This window comes from Camelina sativa, chromosome 13, assembly GCF_030686135.1.
Source record: "Camelina sativa cultivar CO46 ecotype springtype chromosome 13, ASM3068613v1".
Classification (NCBI taxonomy): Eukaryota; Viridiplantae; Streptophyta; class Magnoliopsida; order Brassicales; family Brassicaceae; genus Camelina; species Camelina sativa.
In genome coordinates this window covers 1508512-1531669 of record NC_141892.1, presented here as the reverse complement: position 1 = coordinate 1531669, position 23158 = coordinate 1508512, and the positions used below count along the sequence as shown (strand labels likewise).

The following is a 23158-nucleotide window of genomic DNA, read 5'->3' as shown; positions in this document are numbered from 1 at the left end:
TTTGCACATTCCGAGAGATTTCGATTAAAGTAGATTTAGTATATGACATTTATCTATTACAGTATAGTATTATACTTTTACTTTGTGATTCCTGTTAAGTCTTAACCTAATATACCATCGATTTAATGTCATCAAAAAGTTTTACCTAAAGAAACGGAAAAAAATACTATACTAATTTTGTGTAAATTGTATTTAAAGTAGAAAACACGGAGACATGGAATAAAAAACCAATTATATATAATATATGGAAATGTGGACCGATGCAAAGGTACCAGGTTGTCTGCCATGATATGGGTAGATTACTCATCTTCCCCAAACAAAATAATTGTCTGTGAAGCTTTTTACTATTGACAATTATTTAATACTTTAATAACATTTTCGAGTATTTCTAACAATTTTGAATATTTTACAAACTATAGTCAAGTCGAAATGCTATGATTTCAAGACGTATGCTAGCGCTCCAATATCCCGCCTTCCAAAAAAATGGTTGGTGCCTTAAGCGCATTTAAAAAACTTTGATTTGATGATATTTTTACCAGTTGTGCAGTCTCTCGTAAATACAGACGAGAATAACTTAATAGTTAAGTATGTTTAGTTTATCAATCATAATATATTTGAGATAACAGGGGTGATCTTATACTTAATTAAGGTCAATGCTCAAAGCCTCAAACTCCCCTGGAGTTTACAGAGATTTTTTTTTTTGTTAATTAGACTACTTCTAGTGGTTAATGATACGATCATGAGTCGAAGTTGCAGTCGAAAATTCGAATCCTTACTTCTCTTGAAACACTATATATGCATGGTGCCGTGATATCCATGATAAATCTCTGAGTTATCATTTACCTAGTGTATCGTTGCGTCATCATGACGTTTTTGATAACGTTGGAACAAAAATTAGTAGTCACAATGTTGAAGAAAACAATTTTTTTTTCTATATCTCGACGTTGTTTTTTTTCTTTTCAATTTGGTGGCTATGACAAAAATAGGAAAGCTAACAAATTATATGAGAAGTATCAATCAACTTCAAAAAGTTTTCTAATCGTAATTGCCACATTCGTGTAAGTTGTAACACGATGATCATTTCTTTTCACGTACGGCGGACTCATCTCGTCTTTTCTGTAACCCGTTCACTTCTCTCTTTTTGACGTCACATATCATTCTTAAACAATCGAGTTATTCAATTTTTTTTTAATCATTATTCTAAGATCCGAATTCACCGGATATCTTATCTAGTTAGTACTGCTACTGTTTTGACTATTCTTGTATTTTTTTTGTTTTTGGTTTGTTAAAAAGGAGTTTTACACATCAGCAAAGCCGTAAAAATTGTTAAATAATATTTCAACTTTAGGAGAAAAGACATCACTTTCACTGGAAAAAAAGAAAAAAGAAAGAAGTGGGATCCATGAGAATGAAACACTTTTATTGTGTATATTTATTTAGTTTTTAAATTGATAAAATTTAGTTATGTTTATATTAACAAAAAGAAGGACAAATAGTAAAATGCATAGTGGGTTTGATTTCTAATTTTATATAGGCTTGTGGCTTTTGATGATCTTCAGGTGAAAGTCTGGGAGACAAGGAATCTCTCTTTCTTCTTGATGTGTACTATGTTTATCAACTTGCTCAGGCACTTTACGTGTATACACACTCAGTTCTAAGTCAACAGATATATGTATAAATCTGATATTATATATGTATATTATGTTATCTGATTGGTGGATGTATTATTACACTAATACTAATGACCTGATCTCTTGGTATCAGGAGGAATATTCGACAACGCTTTAGATGAGCTGAGATTCGATGATAAGATGAAAAGTAAACCCACCATCACCAGAAAACTAGTAAGTTTAGTGTAGTTTAATTGGCTATCTCTTTGAACTTTTTTCTTCTTTAATTTCTGAACATGTCTCTTTGAACATCATCATGTAACACAAACATATTTGTTCTATTTAAATTCGTTAATAAAATCCTTAATTTATGACGTTTTAAAATATTCAAATTTGTTATGTAAATTTTAATAAAAATAAACATATACAATTTTGTCCATATAGTATGTCGTTTTTGGTCAACAAGTTTATACTTATACTTATACATGTCTATGTTCAAGCATAGATGTTATGTATTAGCGGAATTTAATTGAATATTGATATTACTATACCATATATCAAAGTTTTTTTTTGTTTTTTAACAACAGACATATCAAAATTAATATTTGGTATTAAGGACTTGCGGCGGACTCTCAGATCCAAAGTGTTGGATCGGTTTAGAGACAATGAATCAGAAACATGATTCGGTCCGGTTCAGTCTACCTAGGTCACTGCTCGTCTCTATAAATACCTCACTTCAGCCTCTCCTTCACTTGCACCTCTCACTCTCTTTCTCTAAACAACTAGTCTTGTGTGCGTATACACACTGCACCCATGTATTGTGTACTTACTCTGGTCTCATAAATAATAGTTTTATTAGCTCCATTTATGATGTGAAAAGTTTACAAGATTGGTTTGTTGTGTCTGATCAGACGTTGTTTGATCGACACAGATCGAAAAAACTAACTAACCGTCAGTATTGGATATTATCATATCATTATCTTCGACCTATTATTACATCGCTTATATTTTCACACAATTATTTTCAATTTGTTTTCCCTATAGAATGTGAAAATTTGTTTGTTACGGTCTAAAAACAGAATATTCCACATTTTTCTTATGACGCAAAAGGACCACTTATAGTTTGACACGTCAGCCCTTAGACTCTTGAGGTTTTCTCTCTACTTCACCTATCTACTTTCCTCATATCCGACTACTTTTCTCATTATTATTCTTCTTCTTCTTCTTCTTCTTCTTCTTCTTATGTTTCCTCTTCTCTCGCTCTTCTCAAATAAAATAGAGAGAGATATCGATAAGATTAGATCTATGATACACCTCTAGTTATTATTTTTCGCTTCTTGAATCATAGATCCTATTAGTTGTCTTATAATATATATATGTACTACATCTCTATCTATCTCTTGTGTGAGTAGATTTTATACAAGTTTCTCGGCTCGCGGATCCATGGAAGAAAGCACATCAGTCGTTGTTTGTGGGTGCAGCACCATTAAGATTCACATGGAAATTGAAAAATCTCTTAAAAATTAGGGTTTTCATATGTATATGAGAATCTTGATGATGCTGCATCAACAACCGACGGCTACAAAATATCTATAGCCGGAGAAAGAAACTTGAAGATAGTCGTCGTCTAAGTCTAAATCTTTGGTAAATATCTCTCTTGATTAGTTTTAAATTATAATCAAAATGTTTTACATCTCGATATATGTATACACAGGGAGTGGGTGCGTGTTATATATTTTTCTCGGATTAATATAGGGTAACTGACGGATTAGGGCGTTAATTACAATGAATTGGCAAAACTATTTTGTCTTTGATCTTGGCTTGCGTGTATATTTATTAATGAATGTATAATGTTATGTGACGTATATCTTAACTGTATTTTCCAGGATCATATGATTTTGTTTTGTCAATTCATTCAAAGCCGGGTCCTAATTATAATGCTATGATCAAGAACGACAAGAAGATCGTGAAAACAGATCGAATAATAACTATAAAGTTCGTACACAGTCCAGGCTATTTGTAGTTTCAGTTTTACGACTGTGATCTTGTAGTAACATTTAGTTGATTAGTGTGTCACCTTCTATTTCTGGGTTATAACTTGATCTTACATTTTTCTTATTGTTCTAATTTCGTAATATTAGAAATTTGGTTTTCATGCCAAATCAAATCAAACATTATGGTGTGTTGTACATTGTACCAGAACTTTGTTTTCATGTGGCTCAACTTGAGTAATATTTGTCTTCTCTCTTTCGCTTTCCATTTGAATATTTTGTTAATTAAACAAATATAAGAAAAGATGTGGACACATTTTGTAACCCAAATAATTTTAGGAAAAATAAAAATTAAGTTGGTAAGTTACTCTTGGTATAGCTAGCTAGTCATGAACAAGAGAGGTAGGTGGAGCACTGATATGTGTGCATGCCACAATCATATGATACGCTCTATTACAATGAAAATCAAAAGGCATCAATACATTCAAATTAATAAATGGTTGATGCAATCCCACGCATACATGATCATAATATTACATACATAGGCTAATTATCTACAATCTCTGAAAAGATATGAACGTGTACATGTATGCAACGACGTATGCATTTCGATTCTTGTCAAAGATTGTTAGCTACTCCAATATGATGAACTTAACTAATAGCTACTCCAATGTATCTTTAAGTGGAAATTAACGACCTTTTTTTTAGATGTGAATCAGAACAAAAAATTTAGTTTTTTTTTTCTTATCTGCAATGGTATTTGAATTTGTGATTTTGTTTTGTTTTTTTTTAAATTGGTCTCATGGTTACGTTGGTAAACTAATAATAAAGAATCAAAAGACATTTCATAAACTTTCTTGATATGTCCATATATCTTATTAAAACACTTAGACTTATAGACTTATAGATAAAACTGTGCCGTATGATTTCAACAAGAAATTAAGTTAAGGAAGAATTAAATGCGAGTGGCTTGCCCCCACAAAAAGCCATTGGAGAGATGGACTGATGGAGATGGGAGAATCTTAAGATATTGTGTCAGGTAGGGGCCTGCAATTAAGGACAATTTTGATCAGTTGTTTTGTCCCTTAATTTAGCATAACACTGATGAAAGGCAAATTACATAACAAGAGAAAAGCATTCAAAGAAGAGTAGGTGGTGATTTGGGATCATCACAGTATATTGATATCAGTAACATTCTCAATTCACACTTAGTAAGCAACAATTTCTCGGAGGACAATCGGAATAAACAAAGATTTCGGACCACCATTCCTTTCTTTCCAGAAGGCAACTTTTTTTTCTTCTAAAAATATATATGAAGATATATAATGGTCATTTTTTTCGTGGCCACCATTTTTATTTTATTTTCAGGACTTTACTATATCAATATTAAAAATGTCCGACTGAGTGAAAAAGTCAAATACCGAAGCTTAGGCTCACGTTAATCGCCTAGTAAAGTCAAATTTATCCGGGGATTTCCCTTAATTTTTTCACCACTTGTGCAAACAGAAAAGAGTTAATATTCCATATCATAAATATATTGTTGCAGGAGTGTCTTTCTTTTATTAGAGATTGCCAGATTATTTTGTTCTCGCAGTATATATATATATACAGTAGAACTTCAATAAATTAATACTCGGTAAATTAATAATCTTTATAAATTAATAAATTTTTCCGGTTCTAAGTTGGGACTAGTGTAATTTTGGACACTATTCGATAAAATAATAAATTAATAACTTTTTTAAAAATCTCATGTAAAAATATGGTTCCATCAATATCATAAATTAATAATCAAAATAAACTAGTATATATATATATCTAAGAAAATCTAGTGAAATATGAATCTATTGTTGTTTGTTTGTTCTTGAATTTGCATTCTTGTTGGATAACATCTCTAATCTTTCTGACTACATCAAAAACTTATGGTGTTGTCTTCTCAAATCGCATCCAAAAATTATAGAGAGTTCTTGACGCGATAATTGCTTCCTTACGTGTAACTGGTTCTAAAGGTACCGTCATATCTTCTTTAACTTCATCGTCACCTTGAAAAATAATAGTAGCAATTTCTTCTAAACTCTGAATTTCTGATAAAAAATTCTCTTCATAAATTAATATTTTATTAATTTATCGATAAATTAATAAAAATTAAAACTTCTATAAATTAATAAAATTTCATAGTCCTGACCTTATTAATTTATAGAAGTTCTACTGTATATCGGATTATATTTTGTTCTAACAGTATATATGTTAATTAATTACCAAAATCAAAGAATAAGGAGGAGGAGATAACCAAAAAGTAGTAGTCCAGTCTATATCAAATTTTCGAGCGACGAATGTTAATGTGGTATACTGATAAATTAGTTTGTTAATTAGAGATCTTTAAAGAGAGAGAGTTAGTTAACCTGTCAGTGGTCGGATAAGTCTTGTAAAACACAATCTGTATACATATACTTCAAAAAAAAAAAATCAAAAAAAAAACGTCAACAAGAAAGTACTTCGTTTATTTAATCAAATTATAATAAGGAAATTAAGATCGGTATATGAATTTAGGTTAGGTTTTCATAATCTTCCCTTCATTAGATATTTGACTAATGTAAACGCTATTACTGATTGATTCGCTAGATTGATATGCTTCTCAGGAAAAAAAAAAGTAGGAGTTAGTCTTATCCTATCTAAAGTTAGAGTTATTTCGATCGTTGTCTGTCTGTATATGTGATTCTAGTTTTGAAGTTTACATCATGATGACACAAAGACTAGTTGCTGTAATGGCAATAAGTATTGTTTTTGTCGTTCTTTCATATGTGACGGATACTTTTAAGAGTTTCTATCAAGCTTTATCGAATTATATTATATATATATACAAAAGTATTGTTCAGTTAGGCTGCAATGTGTGTTCGCCGTGTCTACACATCAAGTGAAGTACTCTAGGGTTTTAGTTCCACTTGATTTGTTTTGTTCCTAAAACTAATACTTAGTTAAATGTATGTAATTAATCGATTGACGAAATCTTTGAGGTTTACGAATATAGCGTACTATTATATATGTATATGTCTTATTCAATAATATTAATGTGTTGTGTATAAGTGAATTAATATTTCGGTTGAGTAATCATGGAAATATTAGCTAGTAGTATACATTTCAAAACGACGAAAGCGAAATAGAATCAGACACGTAGAACCATGTTGTACCAATAAATACAAGGGACACGAATCACATGGTAGATAATAAACTTATGGTAGCTATGCATTCACAGTACGATCTTGATATTATGTTAGTGTACTATATATGTCTATATATACATTGCATATATGTTATTTTGAATTTTTCTGTCGTACTATTTGATTGTGAGTTTGTGACTATTTCACAAAACCCACACACATAACAACATTTAACTTGGGGAAACTTGGGAAGGCCAAAAAAGAAAAGTCCGTGTTATAGAGTTACTCAATTACATAATTAGTTTGACCTAAATATAACAACATCGATGACCAACTCACAACGGATGTCATGAATAATATAATGTTAGAAGTGATTGTAATAAATTACCATTTATATTATAGAAAAAAAAACGTAAATGATTGTAATTTAGTTATTTCTACAGTTTGTTATACTTGAAATCGATTTATTATTGACAATTTGTTTGAAATATATCTTTTTAAAAATACTCTTTGATCTTTATGAAAAAATGAATATGAACACCTGCAAAATCAATATATTTAAATTTAGCTAGTAAATTTGGATAAGGTTTAAGTTCTAAATATGTATTAAGATAAAGTCTTCAATTCCAGATTTAATATCATTTTAATTAATAAATATTTATTTTTAAAAGGTAATCAGTTAAAAGAATATTAATAATATGTTATATATGCAGTAAATATTAAATTCTTCCTCTGTTAAAAAATAAATAATGTTTTTTCCCTCACTTTTCACATGAACTGACCCATACCTCAAGCCCAATAACTCACAATAAAGCCCATTTATAACAAGCTCTTTCGTTCTTTCAAGTAATTAAATAGCGAATAACGTATCGTCACGTGTTTTTCTCGTAAATTTGACCCTTTTTTTAATTTATTTATGGAAATTACGATTCGGTTACCATTAAAATTGGGCGGGCGAGGAATTAAACCGGTCGTGAGTTGGAGAGCGACGGAGGAGAGATCTTGGCGATGAGTTGCCGGAGATTCTTGTTGATCCCGGTTCTTTCGGTGATTCTGGTGATGGGTTTCGTGTACTACGTCACACTCTTCGTTTTCATCGATGATTGGGTTGGTTTACAAAGCTCAGCTGGGAAATTAAACGCCTTCCTCTTCAGCTTCTTGGCGTCTCACTGTCTCTTCTCGCTCTCAATCTGCGTTCTTGTAGATCCAGGTCGTGTTCCTGCAACTTATGCTCCTGATGTTGAGGATTCTTCTTGGTCCAATTGTAACGTAAGCTCCCTTTTTTCCTTTGGATTTGACGCATTTGGGGAAGTTTCACTGTAATGCCCTGTTCGATTGAGGTTTTAGAATATATATGATAAGACAATGGCCTTTATCATTGGATTGAGTTGGGAGTACAGATTCTTATATGTTACTTGGAGAAAGTTTGATCCTTTTTGCCTTTATTGAATTGTATTCTCAATATGTAATAGATTCTTAAATGTTACTTGGAGAAGATTAGTCCTTTGAATCTTGAAGAGGCTCAATAGGTGAAAACTCCATGGCTTTTTCTTCTTTCTATGTGGTGTTAGCAAAGCAAGGTTTCGAAATGTTGATGTTAAGAACCTTAGGATGAATGGATTACATACATTGGTGCTGTTTGATATAAAGTAGCTGTTTAAATTTTGTAATCCTCGAATTCTGAATTTGCCTCCTCCTGGATGATTGAGATTGCAAAGTTGGCATTATAATTGTATTGTTCTGATGTGAGTGTCCGGTGTATTTGATTTCATTTATTAGGCTACAGAAACAAGGAAATGTGATAAGTGCTTTGCATATAAGCCTCCCCGGACTCATCATTGCCGAGTTTGCAGAAGATGCGTCTTGAAGATGGTAGGTATAATTTAAGAACTTTTGTGTCAAAGCTTTACCAGAACCTTGTATAAGGAGATCTGTTTTTAAGCGGTTTTTCTATCTACATGTGATAGGACCACCACTGCCTTTGGATCAATAACTGTGTTGGTTATGCAAACTATAAGGCATTCTTCATTCTTGTGTTTTATGCAACTGTGGCTTCCATCTACTCCACAGTACGTAAATGCCATTCTCGATTTCTAATCTGATTTTTTGTTTTTCTTTGCTGAGACTTTCATCTTATGTGTATGATTGTTATTTTAGGTGTTGCTGGTTTGCTGCGCATTCAAGAATGGAGATTCTTATGCAGGAAATGTTCCACTCAAAACTTTCATTGTAAGTTTGGTTTACTGCAAACTGTTTTCTAGCTTTCTTCAGCAATTAATTGATACTCTTTAGCAATTAATGTGATATTCAAAAGTCTCAAAATAAGGCTGCACGAACATGTTACGTGTCTATCGCTTCAAGCAGATTTATCACATCCTTTTCTTAAGAACAGAAAACTGGAGATGAGTAATTTGTTGGTATAGAAAGTAAGTTACAATTTTCTGTGTTTTGTTTACGGTTTAGGTTTCATGTGGGATCTTCATGGTAGGACTGAGCATAACACTTGGGACTCTCCTTTGTTGGCATATCTACCTCATCGCTCACAATATGACCACCATTGAGGTATGCATTCTATTTCCATCTACAGTCTTCAAGTACAACGTGTAAAGCTTTTCTTGCAAATTAATTGACGTGAATCTGATTTTTTTTTAAATTAGCATTATGACTCAAAGCGGGCCTCGTGGTTAGCTAGAAAATCAGGACAAAGCTATAGGCATCAATTTGATGTTGGCGTTTACAAAAACATCACCTCGGTAACTTTCTCTACATTGACCTCTACCTTTGGCGCCTGTCACAACGTGAACTCTAGAGTCACTTCATCGCTGTTGTGTCTTTGAAAATCTTTTCTGATCAAGAACTTCATCCTTTTCACAGGTGTTAGGCCATAACATGATCAAATGGTTTTGCCCCACATTTACTAGGAATCCTGAAGATGCTCTTAGCTTCTCTACATCGAGAGATAGCTAGCTAAAAACTTCAGTCACCAATCACCGGTTACACTTTCAGCTCGGATATGGGTAGGGATTAGCCCAACAATTCAATCAAATACTTGTACATTTCTTCTGAGCTCAGAAGCACAAAGCAAACATGTCTATCAGATTTTGCCCGAGAGAGTAGTAGAAAGGAAACAGAGCTATAAACAAGGTTGATATCTATGATGTGACAGTTTTGTAAGATAATGAAAGTATGGTTTTTGATGTGAAGATCATCTAAAATGTTGGGTTTCATTGTTTCATATAAAAGTAAAGGCTTTAATCTGATAATACCATCAAAACATAGAGGCAATTCCTAAATTTAAAAAGAGTTTCCTTTATTGGTATATTTGACTACGGAGGTTAAAAGCATTATTGCTAATCTTGTTTCAGTGAAAGAGAATGTCCGAAATTGTAAATTTGTCATCATCTCTGAGATGTTTAAACCCAAAGATCTCACCTTTGGTTCCTCCATACCTTTCTCGTCAAATCTTGAGCTCTTTCTCTCAACCGAGAGAATTCAAAGTTCATTCCTTTCCCGAGAAAATCTTTTTGGTAGCGGAGAGAATCAGAGCAGTCGGTGCCCTGAAGCAGGACGGTGGCTTGCAAGAGCTCGATGACTCTCCGGTGTCAGTTGAGCTCGGACCGATCTGTAGCGAGAGCCACTTCGATCAGGTGATGGAGGAAGCTCATAAGCTTGGTGAATCAGTTGTAATCGTCTGGTGAGTTTCTAGGTTAAAAAGTTTGTATTTTTCCTTGATTTTTTCTATTTAATTCCATGAGAGTTTAGATCAATTCTGTTTATATAGAATTGGTTTCTCGATCTAGTGGCAATATGAATCCGATGAAAAAAAACATAAGAGTAGTTGCCACTCAGATTCTTCCCAGGTTCTTGGAGTTCTCATGGTGTCTGTCTCCTCAAGTTGCCAATTGTTCATAAATCTCAAGCCTTTGCTCTCTTATGTTGTTGATTGTGTATTTCTGGTTGGTGAAGATTAGCTACATGGATTTTGTAGGATGGCAGCTTGGTGCAGGAAATGTATTTACTTAAAACCCAAACTTGAAAAGCTTGCTGCTGAATTCTATCCAAGGTTTTTATGAGTCTCTATTCTTGTTTTCACCGAATGTTCAATTTTGATGGATTTGGATCTTGACAGCAAGTTTCATTCATTCACTGGTTTCAACATATTTACATATCTTACTTGTGGTATTCTCCATTGGATATTTTTCTTCCAGGCTGCGGTTTTATCATGTTGATGTCAACGCTGTGCCATATAGACTTGTTTCTCGTGCAGGAGTCACGGTAAGCCTATTGTATGAATCTTTCCATTTTGCTACCAACTCTATTCGAAATCAGACCTTGGATTGTTGATCTGAAAACTACTTATTCTATGTTTGGAACAATGGTGGGGGGGATGCAGAAAATGCCAACAATACAGGTATTGTTTTATCCGTTCCTGTATCTTCAATGAAACTTATAACTTGGGTCTATACTCTGAAACCCCTCTTGAAAACAGTTACTGATTCTGTGTCGTATCTCTTATACATTCTGCAGCTATGGAGAGATGGTCAGAAACAAGCTGAAATTATCGGCGGCCACAAAGCGCACTTTGTTGTTAACGAAGTACGGGAGATGATAGAGAACGATTCAATTATTTGATATTCAGAGTCTCAAAACTCTGCTCTCTTCTCCTCTGATTGTTCATAGGTTTTTTGGGTCCTTTATATGATGTTGCAGTTATGTGACTGTTCTCTTGATGGAAGATTGTACTTGTTGTAGATCAGTTCTGTAACTGGAGTTCGTTATATGTTTAGTAACATAGATTGGTGGTTAGTAACTTGGTAAAGTATTTGGTTTCTTCCACATGTAAACAGTTTCTGAATTACTTTGCAATTTCAATCCCTCATAGGTTTTGGCATTGTAATATTTTTCTCTTCGAAACATTCACACCACCTTCTGTTTACTAGCAAAATTACGCTGAGGCTTTAATCTCTAAGCAAGAACTGTAAACCTGCCTTTTTATTGATTGATTCCCACAAATGTAACTACAACCTTTATTCATCAGCTTATTTAATAACTAGAGCAAACTATGGTTAATGGGATTATGTTCGCTATATACAAGAACAAATTGCCTCTACAACTAAAATATTCTAAGTTAGTCAAAAGAATAAACTTATTAATAATATAATATGCAGACTTCATCAACTTTGTGCCTCCATCAGAAGAAAAAAGAGCTCAGAAAACCCAATATTTCTTCTTCTTCTTGCCTTCCGGTATGGGCAGCTCTATACAGAAGAGCAAAGCAAGCTCAATGAGTCAAAACTGATTTGATCTAACAGTTGATTTAACAGAATCTATAATAAGAAATGTCACATACCTCCTTCAGGATAGATTGAATTGTAATGAACCTCAGCCCAGAAGCTTAAACATATAACTGATCAAAAGGTGAATACATGAATTTTATTATATCTGAGATTTTTTTGTTTTTGTCAAAAGAGAGAATATTTGCAATTGTGTGTAACTTACGGCGATTAGACTTCTGAAAATGCGGCAAGATCTCAATGTAACATGTATCCTTGAATGAAGTTATCACAAACATCCGAACACCAAACTACAGCAGAAAAGAAAAAGAAGTAACTTAGTGGCTAGATCTTGCCTCATTTATATTCAAACATCCGTAAAGATACGACCTTTCTTACACACAAACTCATGTACAGTAAAGAAAAAGCTTAAGTTTTTGTAAGTACCCAATCCGCAGCAGCCTGAAGAGTAACATGATCACCCCATTCACCATTCCTATGTTCCCAAAAAATTGCGAAAATCTCACCATTAGTGATAAGCTAAAGCAATAAACTGTAGTGGAAAGAATTAAAAGAAATCATTTTCAGACCGTTTCATTGCTTTAAGATAGTCATTGAACGCCATTGGAACATAACCTTCATACATCTCTCTATTATACGCAAGCTGAAATATATATATATATATGAGAATGTTAAATACAGGAAACCGAAAAGTATGACAGACTGAAATGGAGGAAATTAGATTATTTTCATGTACTATAACTCAACCTGATTAACAACTTGTTCTCTGACAAAATTATGGTGTTCTGGAGAGCGATAAAGCTGGTCTGATAGCGACCGAAACTGAGAAAATATGTAAACTAGTGAGAAAATGCTGGATATTATTCTGCAAAACCTTAATTAGAAATGAGAAATCAAACCTGGCAGTTTCCATCTCCTTCAATCTTATTCTCCACCAAGCCATAAAGCTGTAATCTGTAGTGTATAATTGGCATACAAAAGAAGAGATTACTGAACATCTATAAATCCATCATTGATTGCCAAGTTAAAACAATGCATTTGTACCCTTAGCACTACTGCACTAATCAAACAAAAAAAGCCTGAGAAGAAGTTTAAAACCACAAAAAACTCAGCTATCAAGTTTAATTAAGACAATATTAATTCATCTAAAGCAGCTCAGCTTGTTCCAGAAAACTTATAAATTAACCATGCAACTTGAGGCTATAGATCTGATTGCATTCTAAGTTCTAGCAAATTAAAACAAACTAAAACCACGGAAATGGTGACAAGCAATTGTTCCCTAGCTTGTATTTGGATACCAACTCTATAACATACCTCTGAAAAAGCCGTTCATGATCAGAAATCTGCTCATCCTCTGACGGTAATTCCCCATTTATTTTCGGCACGTGCTGCATCACACCACCAAAATCAGGGATATTAAACTTATATATATGCTTCTAATAAGTTGATCAGAAACCTCACAATAGAAAAGGGTACTTACAGCAATAGGTATCATTTGGTTAAGTCGCTTCCCAAACTCTGACCAAGATTCTTCTTCTACTTCTACAGAACAAACAGAGTCATCATCACGAGATGGGGAACTTAGCCCTCCTTTAAATCCTATCCTTGCAGCATTCTTATCTTCCATGTCACCGTTATGATTATTATGACTATTATCACTTTCCCGAGTAATATCAATGGCATCCACTTGATTTTCCTGCCCTGGAGACAATAAGCAAAACTCATAATGAATGATAAAACACAAAAACTAAAACCTGGTTCATGTATATATAGACAAAATTCTCAAAAGGCAGAACTATTAACAAAATCAACCTTGGTGAGAGTGAGGCCACTCTTGTGCAACCACTGAATCCCGATTAGGATTATTAATCCCGGATGCTTCGGCTTGATCAAGCCTAGACAACTCGTCTTGATAAAACTGTGCAATTACGGTATCATTGTCTACATAACCTTCTCTAACATAGCCTTGAGTACCAGCATCTGGCTCATAACGCGTTACACTAGTGGAAGAACCAGCATTGGTAAGCGTACAAACCTCAAGATCATTGAGACCCCAGCGAACAACATCTCGATCAAGCTCATACCCCATTTTATTTATTCAAATTCAGAGATGGAAAAAAACAACCAAAATTGCGTTTTTGGAAATTTGATATTGCGTCAAGTATTGAGTTTTCCTGCAAAAAAGATGGAAACAAGGAACGCATGACCCATCAACGAAGATATGATGTATGGAAAAAAAAAAAAGGAAAACGCATATGGTGTGAAATCAAACTAAGATCATCTGGAGACTACTAACCAAACCCAGAACCAAATCCAAATTCAACAAAAGCACCCAACAAATCCAATAACATAAAATATTTTTTTAAAAAAATATTTACTTTTTTGACCTTTTCAAAACGAATTAAAAACATATGGAAAGAATAAAAAAAGATTGAGAATTTGGAAAAACCCACCAACCTCGGGAAGATCAGACGGATAAACTTTGATGAAATTTTCTCAGGGGAATGAAAAAAAAAAAGGAGAAAAGAGAGAGAAAGAGAAAGCCTTTAGAGATGGGTTTGGTCACAGAGAGAGAGAAAGAAATCGCAGCCGTTGAAAAGAAAACAAAAGAGAGAGAGAGATCACAAAAAGCCGGCAGATATATATAACGCCGTTTCACACCGGCGTTGGAGTAATCGGAGGAGGTCGGTTGCTTAAAGACAATCTTAAAACCTCCACCCCCGCTCTATTTCCAATAACCCGTTCTGATTTGACCACGTGTCTTCACTTTTATTAAAGTCGATACTTATTAAGAAAAATAAAAACCCTTGAAATTGGAAACGCTGCTCTCCCTGGCTACTGCAATGAACCTAATTAGAAGATGTCTGGGATTTAAAGGGTGATTAATAATAATAATGCATATTAACAATTTGAAGCCAATGGTTACGAGTTCATCAACAAAGTAAACAAGAGTGTGTGAGGCCTTCTCAAACGTGGAGAGACAAGTCACATCTACAAAAAGCGATCCATAACAACGGTCTAACACGCTAGACAACAACTATTAAAAACCCAACCATATTTTAGATTTTACAACAAACTCACAACATTTTTGCAGCATCCAATGCCGGTTTCTCTATGCGACATAATGCCCTGTTTTCCTTCTGTGGCGACTATAATCCGACACAAACCTGAACGACAACCCGCATTCCTCGACCTTGCACTTGTATGGTCGTTCTCCCGTGTGCAGACGCAAATGCTCAGTTCTCGCCCATTGCCATTTGAAAGTCATTAAACATCCTTCCCAAGAGCACTCAAAAGGTCTTTCATCATTATGAACACGTTGATGAAGCACCAGATATTTGTGAGCCCTGAATTTCTTTCCACACCCTTCGTGTGTGCAACGGTTTCTCTTGTGTGTTTGCAATTTCGCTTTACTCTCGAAGGTCATCTTGCATCCCTCTACGTAACAACGGTTGGGGTGAGTTGTCGTGGGGACTTCTTGGTTACGACTCCCTGAGCGAGCCTTTGGAGTTTTCTTGAGCCTTTTCGCAATGAATTTCTTCTCTTCCTCACTCGTTTCAGTGAGCTTAAATGAAGTTTCACATGTCGCTTTCCTCTTGCCCCTTGACCTCAACCCTTCACAAGGACTCCTTATGAAACCAATGCTACTCTCCAGATTATCATTTGTCTCAGACTCTGATTTTATTTTCCATTTCATCTTTGCTTCTCCCATAGGATTGGGAGTCTCGATAACCTTGGTGTTTCCTGAGCTTGAAACTTCGCTCTCCATGTTAAGCTCATCATCTGGAACTTTCAATCCATTTGAAGAAGCTTGATCACCATTGCTCGAACTTAATATAGCGCTACTTTCCAAAGGTTCACCATCATGGGTCATGTTAAAAACCATGTTCTCACTGGCCGTGTTTATTTCAGGAATTTCCGTACCCACTTGAGCTGAAGAATGCTCAGTGTGCCGTATAATAACTTCTGCTCTCTCCACCTGAGCGTGATCACCAGATACAGCTTCTCTTTTGGTTGGTTGCAGCTTCTGTGATTGCTGTTCATCCTCGATATTAGTGACAGTAGACCTAGGTTCTCCAAACTCTTGGTCACTCATTTCAACCGCTTCCTGAACACCACGTACAGACACATCACTGCAGACATAATCACCAGACAATTTTCCTGGTCCATCATGATTATCACCTGTAGAAACAAGTATGGTCTGACTTGCCACAACATGACTACCTGAGTTGGAGCCATTGTTATTGCTGGTCATAGAGTGTCCTCGGTGCTCTCTAGATACGGAAGATAGGTCAGCAGAGTCTCCATTCACCATACTGAAACGATTTGTGACATTCCCATCTAAAGCTGAACCAAACTTGATAGTAATCTCGGGATGTTCTTGATCAAGTGCCCCAGTGAAAGATGAGCTACAAGGACTTTTGGAAAATGATTTCTCATTCCTACCAATGACCCTTCCAGTGTCTCCAATCTCATTGTTCAACTCAGAACGAATTGCACTATCCAGATGTGACTTACTGGCATTTGTATTGCATGTCTTATCAAAATCTTTTGATTTAGCTAAGGGAGCTAGCTCCTGACCTTGTTCTGCAGAAAGCTTGGGATTCGACTTTTTCTTTCTGGAGTACTGGATGATCTTTTCTTCCTTTCTTCCAGCTTGAGAATCCACACTCTCCCCTAATTTTCCATCTACTTTTACTTCGAGATGTTCACGAGGTGTGAAACTTGAGGTAGAACTGGGTTTAGCTTTTGAGCGTGTTTTTCTCTGCAGCCATCTGATAGATGAAATATCTAGCATGTAGCTTGCGTCGGAGAACAAGCCACCTAGTGACAGTGCATGCTGAATTTTCTTAGTAGGGGAATTTTTCCTCACTTTAACGCAGTACCGTAAATTGATGCCAAGTTCTGACGTCCAGTCTAAGGCGTGGTTGTAGTTTTTTTCATCTTCAATTGCAAGATCAATTAGACTCAACTCTTCTTGAGATGCACTTTCTAACAGAACATCATCATAGCTGAAAGGGACTTTGACCTCCTCTGCCACAATAGCCGCATGTGCCTTAAATTTTTGAAAGTCTGCAACAATTCCAAAAGGTTACAGCAGAATGATCAATAATCAACAAATTTTAGACAATTTTGTTTTTCAGGTGAGTGTAAAACTCATAATTCTCTCCTATACGTCAATTTGGCGAAAAATAAAGTAATGATGCAAACGTACCTTTATGGCAAATTATAAGGAACTTCAGTCCACCTCTGGATTGCAGCAGCCTCTGAAGTTCAATAGTGTGCTCGAGGCAGAAAATGCGAGGCCTTATATATCTAGAAGACGTTTTCCATTCGCATTGAGACTTTTCTGATAACAGTGTCGTAACTTCCTGAGCATCTGTACAGTTAATAGAAACACAATTAACAGGCTTTAAAGGCTAATATATATAACGCAGTTCACGGCTTGGATAATAAAATGGTCTGTTACCTATCTCTCCTTGTCTCTCTGAGAGATCTTTTAATGCTTCTTCAGAAGGCTGTACCACAGACATAAAGGGAAAGCCAAGAACGCCACATGCCACACATGGCAAGGTTCCAGAATCAACTTGGAAATCGTTAAGCAGACCATCATCATCATCATCGTAGTATACATCATTAAGCTTCTCCATGAACAAACTCAATTCCTCTAAAAGAGTAGTCTTCTCTTTATTCTCCACCTCCTCGGGTTCATTTTTTGCCACCGCTGGAGGTGAAACAGCACCCCCAACAGCTGCAAGAGCCAGTGCGGTATGGCGCGGAAGTGAATCAGGGTCCCACATCACCAAACGAGAACTCGGCTCTCGAAGAAGAACAGATAAATTCTTGTTTTCGTTCAATATATCTTCAACAAAAGCTTTTTTCACAAGGAACTCTCTTTCTTCTCTCTGTCGATCTCTCAATCGGGAGCTACGGCCACCTGGTAGGAATGATCGTGGCACTCTGGAAAATTTAATGTTTACAAGAAAATGAGAATTAACATGATCCATCAAAACTTTAAGGTTATATGTACAAAGAGACCATGGAAACCTGCCTTGAAACAAAGGACATGGTCAAGAGATACAGCAGCTGCTGATGGGACAGCATGGGGAGATAATTCATGGCTGCCCGACGCACAGCAGCTTCCTTAGCTACATTGAGCCACTGCGGAGTTCCAAAATTAGCGGCTTCCCCACAGTTAAAACCTAGAAAACGTTAGATTAAATCTGCTTAGTTATGGATTCTGAAAAGCTTGTAATTCGTATTCCTAATCTGTGCCAAACTATCCACTTTTACTATACGACTGAGAGAACTACTTAATAGAAATATGATTCTTCATTCTTCTGATTAGAAGATCAATCCTCACCTCAATGCTACGTCGATAAACACCCTTTCTCTCCAAAGCTTTATTCAATTTTCACATTTTCTCAACCACTTTGGAGAGTGCAAAATGGAATGTATAGAATCACTAAGACGTGAAAGAATGTTTCGAAAAGGAAAAAAAAAAAAAAGGCATTTTACCATGGCTGAATCCTACGTGATAAGACCTCGGAAAAGTCACAACAAATTCACCAGGATTTTGTACCAACCTACGTATGCAAACAAACATAAATAAACATAGTAGCAGAGCATGGAAGTAGTTATAAGAAAACATATATTGCCTCATATCTCCACGTAACAGAGGTGAAAATTAAAATAAAATAAAAGCACTACCTACAGCAGGGAATGCCAGATGCAACTATCATCTCAGGTGATACAAGAGTTGTCTTTTCGCCTAGTTGGGTGAGAGCAGCTGACAGTGACAACGAGCAGAGAAGATGTAGTGAGAAACAAAAGGACAATTCATTTCCTAAGAAGTGTCGCAGTGTCTTCTATCTATCATAGCGTAAAAGCAATAAGACCTAAGACATTTAACCACGAGTAAGAAACTCTCATCATACCATAGTCAATATTAAGCCACATTTTCACTTAAAAAGTAGGAAACTGGTGCTATTAAAGAAAAACTCGATGCGGTAATCATTCTAAGAAAGAAACTGTAATCATTCTATGAAATCTCATTTTTTCACATGCATTATAAGAACAACATATCTCTATATCATCTTTAGCAGTAGTTTTCAAAAATAACGTACCCAGTTGGTCAATGTTTCTGCCATAAGAATTTTTGCGGATAACCTCTTCAAATTCAAGCGCATAATCACAAGGGACAGCGTACCAAGTCTTGGGTGAGCCAGTGTGAAGATAATTCATACTGTGAAGCTCATGATCCTCAACGTGCCAGGCAAACCAACTGAACAACATACCAATATAAACCATGGGAGATGTAACACCAGGGATGTCATCCGGCATGAAACGCGTAACAGAACCAGGTGAACGCGCAATTGTCTGAAGGTTCCACGAACTGTTGGAGAGCTTCCAGCCTGCAGTACCTTCCATTTCATCAAGAATATCCGTGCTCTTCTGCTTGGAAGAACCCTGAGATGATAAACTTGTAGAAGCAAGGGGTGCTTTTTCTACCATAGGCGATGAGTTTCCACTGTTCTTCCCTGATGGACCATTGATTTCTGTCTTCCTCTGATAAAATCCCCTGCCCCTCCGCTTCCTATGCCGGAAATGCCTGAAATGACCCTCTGGCTCACCGAAAGCAGAGCCAGGGACATCATTAGCATACTCTATATATATAGGCTTCTCAGAAGCCGCTTTCCAGAACAATGCCTCGACCACAACAGGTGACACTTCTTTAACCGTTCCTAACTGGCTTTTGTAGAAAGTTTTCGACTTTGCTTCAAACTGCTCCAATGTATATACCCCTCCACTTTGCCAAACCTGCTTAACACCACTCCTTTGAGAAACACACTTACTCTTCTCTCCTTTCGATTTCTTCACTGTCTGGCCTAACTCTTGCTGCCTAGTGGTGAACACAGCTCTATCCTCTTTCCACACCTTGGAAATGTCAACATCCGAAACCAATTCCGGACACTTCAAAAGAGACTTGTTCAAGTTATGAAAAACATACTTTTTCGATGGCTTGGGTAAAGGAGGAATGATCTTGCAGATCCCAAAGGCACTAGCTTCCTTCTCGATTTTGGATATATAAGCAATAGGATCTGCGAATTCAGTGTCCGTAGGTCTAAACACAGGTGCTAAAGGCAAGGCTTTTAGCCAATTGGGAATTTCAACATTACCCATCTCAATTCTAAAAAACCAAAATTAGATGTAACCCACCATTAACAAGATCAAGAACAGCAGCCTAGTGAAAGAAGAAACCCAGTACTCTAAAACCCTAGATTCGAAAATTCCGATACTGATTTCTAAAAAGATTGTTAAAATCTTATTGGCTTCTTCAAAATCGAGACGAAATCAACAGAATGAAATTGTACGTACTGATACGATCGACGACATCGGAAACTCCATAAGAAGAAGTAGAAGATAAGAGAATATTAAAAACGATATGAACTGTGCGGTTGCGCAGCGACGGAGAGACGGAGAAGGAGAAGCAGGAGAGAGAGAGAAATATATTAAATCTTTTAAAATTTCCTAAATTATATTTTTAACGTTCCGTTAGTGCATGTTAGTGTGGAATAACTAAACCTTTACTAATGTGCGCGTAGAGTCAGGTAACATAAACCAGCGGTGCGGCGGTTCGTGGACCGAACCGGACTGACTCTAACGGACCACTGACACTTTTGGGTTTTGATTTTATAAAAAGCCCAAAAGTGATTAATCATAAAAAGCCCAAAATTGATCAATCATAAAAAGCCCAGTACTGTATGGCCTATCATATACTCTCTCTATATCACAATACATGCTTTTAGAATTTATTCATTTTCTGTATATTTTTATCAATTAATACTATAAAATTACAAATTTCAAGAAACATTGATTGGGAATTTAAAACTTTGATGAATTATTATTGGTCAATAATTATGAATAATAATGCATTTATTGCTAAATATTGAATATTTTTTTTAATTTATGTGAAAGTCTCAACAAATCATCTATTCTAATACATAAGAAGTAATATTTTGGGTAATTGTAAAAGACAAAATAGAACAAGACCGTTAAAAAGAGCTGCCACAACCTAAACAATAATGATAAACAACAGATTAAAAGATACTCCACAAATTTGTTTAAGAAGACCTTTTACAGAACTACCACAATCACAACTTTATCTTTTCAGAAACTAAAGTATCCTAATCATTCATTCCTTTCATCCGAGAACGTTATGATCTCATTACAATTTATAAACCAATATCATATACTCAGCTGTAATAATCCTTCGGTTTATATTTGCAATCCGCCAGTTTTAAAAGCAATTGTTCCACAGATTGGAACAGACTACTACCATTGCTCACATCTACAACCTTCAGCTTCATTCAACGCTTTCTGCTCAAATATGTTTTTCAAGCAACTCTTTATCATTTGTGGCGTGAAAGGAATGCTAGGCGACATGGCGAACCACCCTCTCCACCAGAACGACTTATCAAAATCATTGACAAAAACATCCGCAACCGACTCAGCTCAATCATGGATCTACGCCATCACCGCTATGACGAAGGATTACAACTTTGGTTCTCTACAAGAGCTTATGCTCAGCTCTCTATCCTCACCTAAGCTCTAATTATTTAAACAACGAAGCATTTATTGTAAACACGTTTTTTTGGGTTGAATATGATTTTACATTCATTCAAAAAAAAACAATTGTTAATACGACTCGACTATTCATATAATTAATGCTTTTTAATAACTTTGAGTTTTGACTACACCGTTTTTAGCTTAAACCAATTTTAATAGTACGATACTGTTTAAAACTTTAATTATCACTGATGGGAATCTATACTTTTATTCTTTTACTGGTACGACTGACACCTCTTCTCTAGTTTAACCTAAAAGACAAAAAAAAAACAAAAGTGTATAAAGATAGCAACTGTTTCTCCACGCTTTACCTCACAACACAACAATTATTTTTTCATTACGCTCGTCTTAAAATCCTACTATATATTTACTTAGGAACATAGTAAATCTTAATTACTTTTTCGTACTAAAAACCCTAGTTTGTGTACGCTGCCGTACGGGTTTCTAAACATAGTTTTCTATGACTTTATCAATTTTGCGGCAGACCAAACTAAGCAAACTTATTACTTACCTAATAAGCTCTTTTTTTGAAGAGCAGAACCTTGGTCAGTCCTCCTACGAGATGATGAACCAAATCTAGTAGTGATACGATAAGTGTCCGTACCATGGTTCATGCTCTCCATCACCCCACTCACAACTCGCCTTCAGACCGGCACGAGCCTCTTCAGAAAGCTCGACTGTCGTTACTCGAGTCGCCACCGCCGCAACCTGACCGATGGTCAGCGTCTCTCCGCCATAATCTTTCACCATATAAGGCTGGAATTAATGGGGGATTTGAGCTGGTCTCAAGTCGAATCATATCTTTTATCTTATATAGTAAATTAAATCACAAGTGGCAGACCAACAAGAATCCGCCACACACAATTTGGTTTTAATAACAAGATTTTTATTTTTCTACGTGTACGGATTTGAAAAAAATAATAAAAAACAGTAAATTTTTTGGAAACGTCTAAATTTTATCATACACAACGCCATGATTGCATGTAACACGTTGTTTAGAAGTTTAATAAATAGAGGGTCTTATTGGTAACGTAGTCAAAGCTGTACAGAAAAAGCTGTACGTGAAAGCTGTACCAAAACGCTGAGAGTAAAGCTTTTAATAAAGTTTTTGATAAAGTTTTTGTGATTGGTAAACATTACAAGAAAACAAGCAATTTGCGAGAGAATATTTCCTAGCAATTCTCTCGCAAATAGCCTATAGTAAGGGATTTGCGAGAAACAACCATTTTTCGCAAATCGCTTCTCGCAAATTAAAAAATCTCGTAAATTTCTCGCAAATTTTGTGAGGAAAATTTTCCATAACATATCCCTCGCAAAGTTTGACTAGTAAATCCCTCACAATTATTGCTATGCATTTGCGACAATTTTAAAAATAATATATTTTTGTTTTTGATTGAAAATAAATAATATTTCTAGTACGAATTTGCGAGGGAACATAAATGTTATATAAAAAAAATAATTAAAATTTTATATAAAAA

The 23158-nt window shown here is 35.3% G+C and overlaps 4 protein-coding genes and 2 long non-coding RNA genes across 9 annotated transcripts; 3 read left to right on the top strand and 3 right to left on the bottom strand.

Annotated features, from left to right (window-relative positions):
- Positions 1–2364: 2364 nt before the first annotated feature.
- Positions 2365–3857, top strand: LOC147929113 (uncharacterized). Its single transcript, XR_015578218.1, has 2 exons — positions 2365–3254; positions 3497–3857. It is a non-coding gene; the product is annotated as an uncharacterized LOC147929113 (long non-coding RNA).
- A 3783-nt stretch (positions 3858–7640) lies between these two features.
- On the top strand, positions 7641–9971 carry LOC104734440 (putative protein S-acyltransferase 15). Its single transcript, XM_087481738.1, has 7 exons — positions 7641–8025; positions 8536–8628; positions 8724–8825; positions 8914–8985; positions 9220–9318; positions 9414–9509; positions 9631–9971. Exons 1-7 carry the CDS (start codon positions 7765–7767, stop codon positions 9721–9723), a joined length of 816 nt encoding a protein of 271 aa, XP_087337864.1. The 5' UTR covers positions 7641–7764; the 3' UTR covers positions 9724–9971.
- A 57-nt stretch (positions 9972–10028) lies between these two features.
- On the top strand, positions 10029–11653 carry LOC104734439 (thioredoxin-like 3-2, chloroplastic). 2 transcript variants are annotated; one of them, XM_010454019.2, is made up of 5 exons: positions 10101–10450; positions 10745–10819; positions 10965–11031; positions 11150–11167; positions 11284–11653. In XM_010454019.2, the coding sequence occupies exons 1-5, from the start codon at positions 10131–10133 to the stop codon at positions 11386–11388; spliced, it is 585 nt and encodes a 194-aa protein (XP_010452321.2). In that variant the 5' UTR covers positions 10101–10130; the 3' UTR covers positions 11389–11653. The 2 variants fall into 2 exon arrangements, with proteins under 2 accessions (XP_087337865.1, XP_010452321.2); XM_087481739.1 differs by lacking the exon at positions 11150–11167 and having other exon boundaries at positions 10029–10450; positions 10965–11042.
- Positions 11654–11730: 77 nt separating this feature from the next.
- On the bottom strand, positions 11731–14892 carry LOC104734438 (OVARIAN TUMOR DOMAIN-containing deubiquitinating enzyme 9-like). 2 transcript variants are annotated; one of them, XM_010454017.3, is made up of 11 exons: positions 14508–14892; positions 13863–14224; positions 13531–13751; positions 13365–13438; positions 12950–13004; positions 12798–12872; positions 12620–12693; positions 12477–12525; positions 12256–12340; positions 12107–12163; positions 11731–12014 (listed from the first exon to the last, which is right to left on the bottom strand). In XM_010454017.3, the coding sequence occupies exons 2-11, from the start codon at positions 14137–14139 to the stop codon at positions 11965–11967; spliced, it is 1017 nt and encodes a 338-aa protein (XP_010452319.2). In that variant the 5' UTR covers positions 14140–14224; positions 14508–14892; the 3' UTR covers positions 11731–11964. The 2 variants fall into 2 exon arrangements, with proteins under 2 accessions (XP_010452319.2, XP_010452320.2); XM_010454018.3 differs by having other exon boundaries at positions 14504–14786.
- A 37-nt stretch (positions 14893–14929) lies between these two features.
- On the bottom strand, positions 14930–20611 carry LOC104734437 (lysine-specific demethylase ELF6). 2 transcript variants are annotated; one of them, XM_010454016.3, is made up of 7 exons: positions 19178–20611; positions 18762–18840; positions 18570–18637; positions 18103–18253; positions 17521–18011; positions 17266–17430; positions 14930–17123 (listed from the first exon to the last, which is right to left on the bottom strand). In XM_010454016.3, the coding sequence occupies exons 1-7, from the start codon at positions 20232–20234 to the stop codon at positions 15163–15165; spliced, it is 3972 nt and encodes a 1323-aa protein (XP_010452318.2). In that variant the 5' UTR covers positions 20235–20611; the 3' UTR covers positions 14930–15162. The 2 variants fall into 2 exon arrangements, with proteins under 2 accessions (XP_010452318.2, XP_087337863.1); XM_087481737.1 differs by lacking the exons at positions 18570–18637; positions 18762–18840; positions 19178–20611 and adding an exon at positions 18415–18482.
- Positions 20612–21140: 529 nt separating this feature from the next.
- Positions 21141–22461, bottom strand: LOC109128490 (uncharacterized). The gene is made up of 2 exons (XR_002034919.2): positions 22192–22461; positions 21141–21662 (listed from the first exon to the last, which is right to left on the bottom strand). It is a non-coding gene; the product is annotated as an uncharacterized LOC109128490 (long non-coding RNA).
- Positions 22462–23158: the final 697 nt, after the last annotated feature.

Bases quoted from the DNA above. Each gene is read 5' to 3' on its own strand.
- LOC104734440 (XM_087481738.1), top strand. From the start codon at position 7,765: ATGAGTTGCCGGAGATTCTTGTTGATCCCGGTTCTTTCGGTGATTCTG. The intron at 8,026-8,535 runs GTAAGCTCCCTT...TTCATTTATTAG, and splicing joins CTTCTTGGTCCAATTGTAAC to GCTACAGAAACAAGGAAATG. The intron at 8,826-8,913 runs GTACGTAAATGC...TTGTTATTTTAG, and splicing joins TGGCTTCCATCTACTCCACA to GTGTTGCTGGTTTGCTGCGC.
- LOC104734439 (XM_010454019.2), top strand. From the start codon at position 10,131: ATGTCCGAAATTGTAAATTTGTCATCATCTCTGAGATGTTTAAACCCA. The intron at 10,451-10,744 runs GTGAGTTTCTAG...TGGATTTTGTAG, and splicing joins GAATCAGTTGTAATCGTCTG to GATGGCAGCTTGGTGCAGGA. The intron at 10,820-10,964 runs GTTTTTATGAGT...TTTTTCTTCCAG, and splicing joins GCTGCTGAATTCTATCCAAG to GCTGCGGTTTTATCATGTTG.
- LOC104734438 (XM_010454017.3), bottom strand. From the start codon at position 14,139: ATGGGGTATGAGCTTGATCGAGATGTTGTTCGCTGGGGTCTCAATGAT. The intron at 13,439-13,530 runs GTAAGTACCCTT...GGTGTGATGCAG, and splicing joins ACCAAATGATACCTATTGCT to CACGTGCCGAAAATAAATGG. The intron at 13,005-13,364 runs GTATGTTATAGA...TATACACTACAG, and splicing joins CATGAACGGCTTTTTCAGAG to ATTACAGCTTTATGGCTTGG.
- LOC104734437 (XM_010454016.3), bottom strand. From the start codon at position 20,234: ATGGGTAATGTTGAAATTCCCAATTGGCTAAAAGCCTTGCCTTTAGCA. The intron at 17,431-17,520 runs GTAACAGACCAT...TTAACTGTACAG, and splicing joins AGAGAGACAAGGAGAGATAG to ATGCTCAGGAAGTTACGACA. The intron at 17,124-17,265 runs GTACGTTTGCAT...GAATTGTTGCAG, and splicing joins CCTTATAATTTGCCATAAAG to ACTTTCAAAAATTTAAGGCA.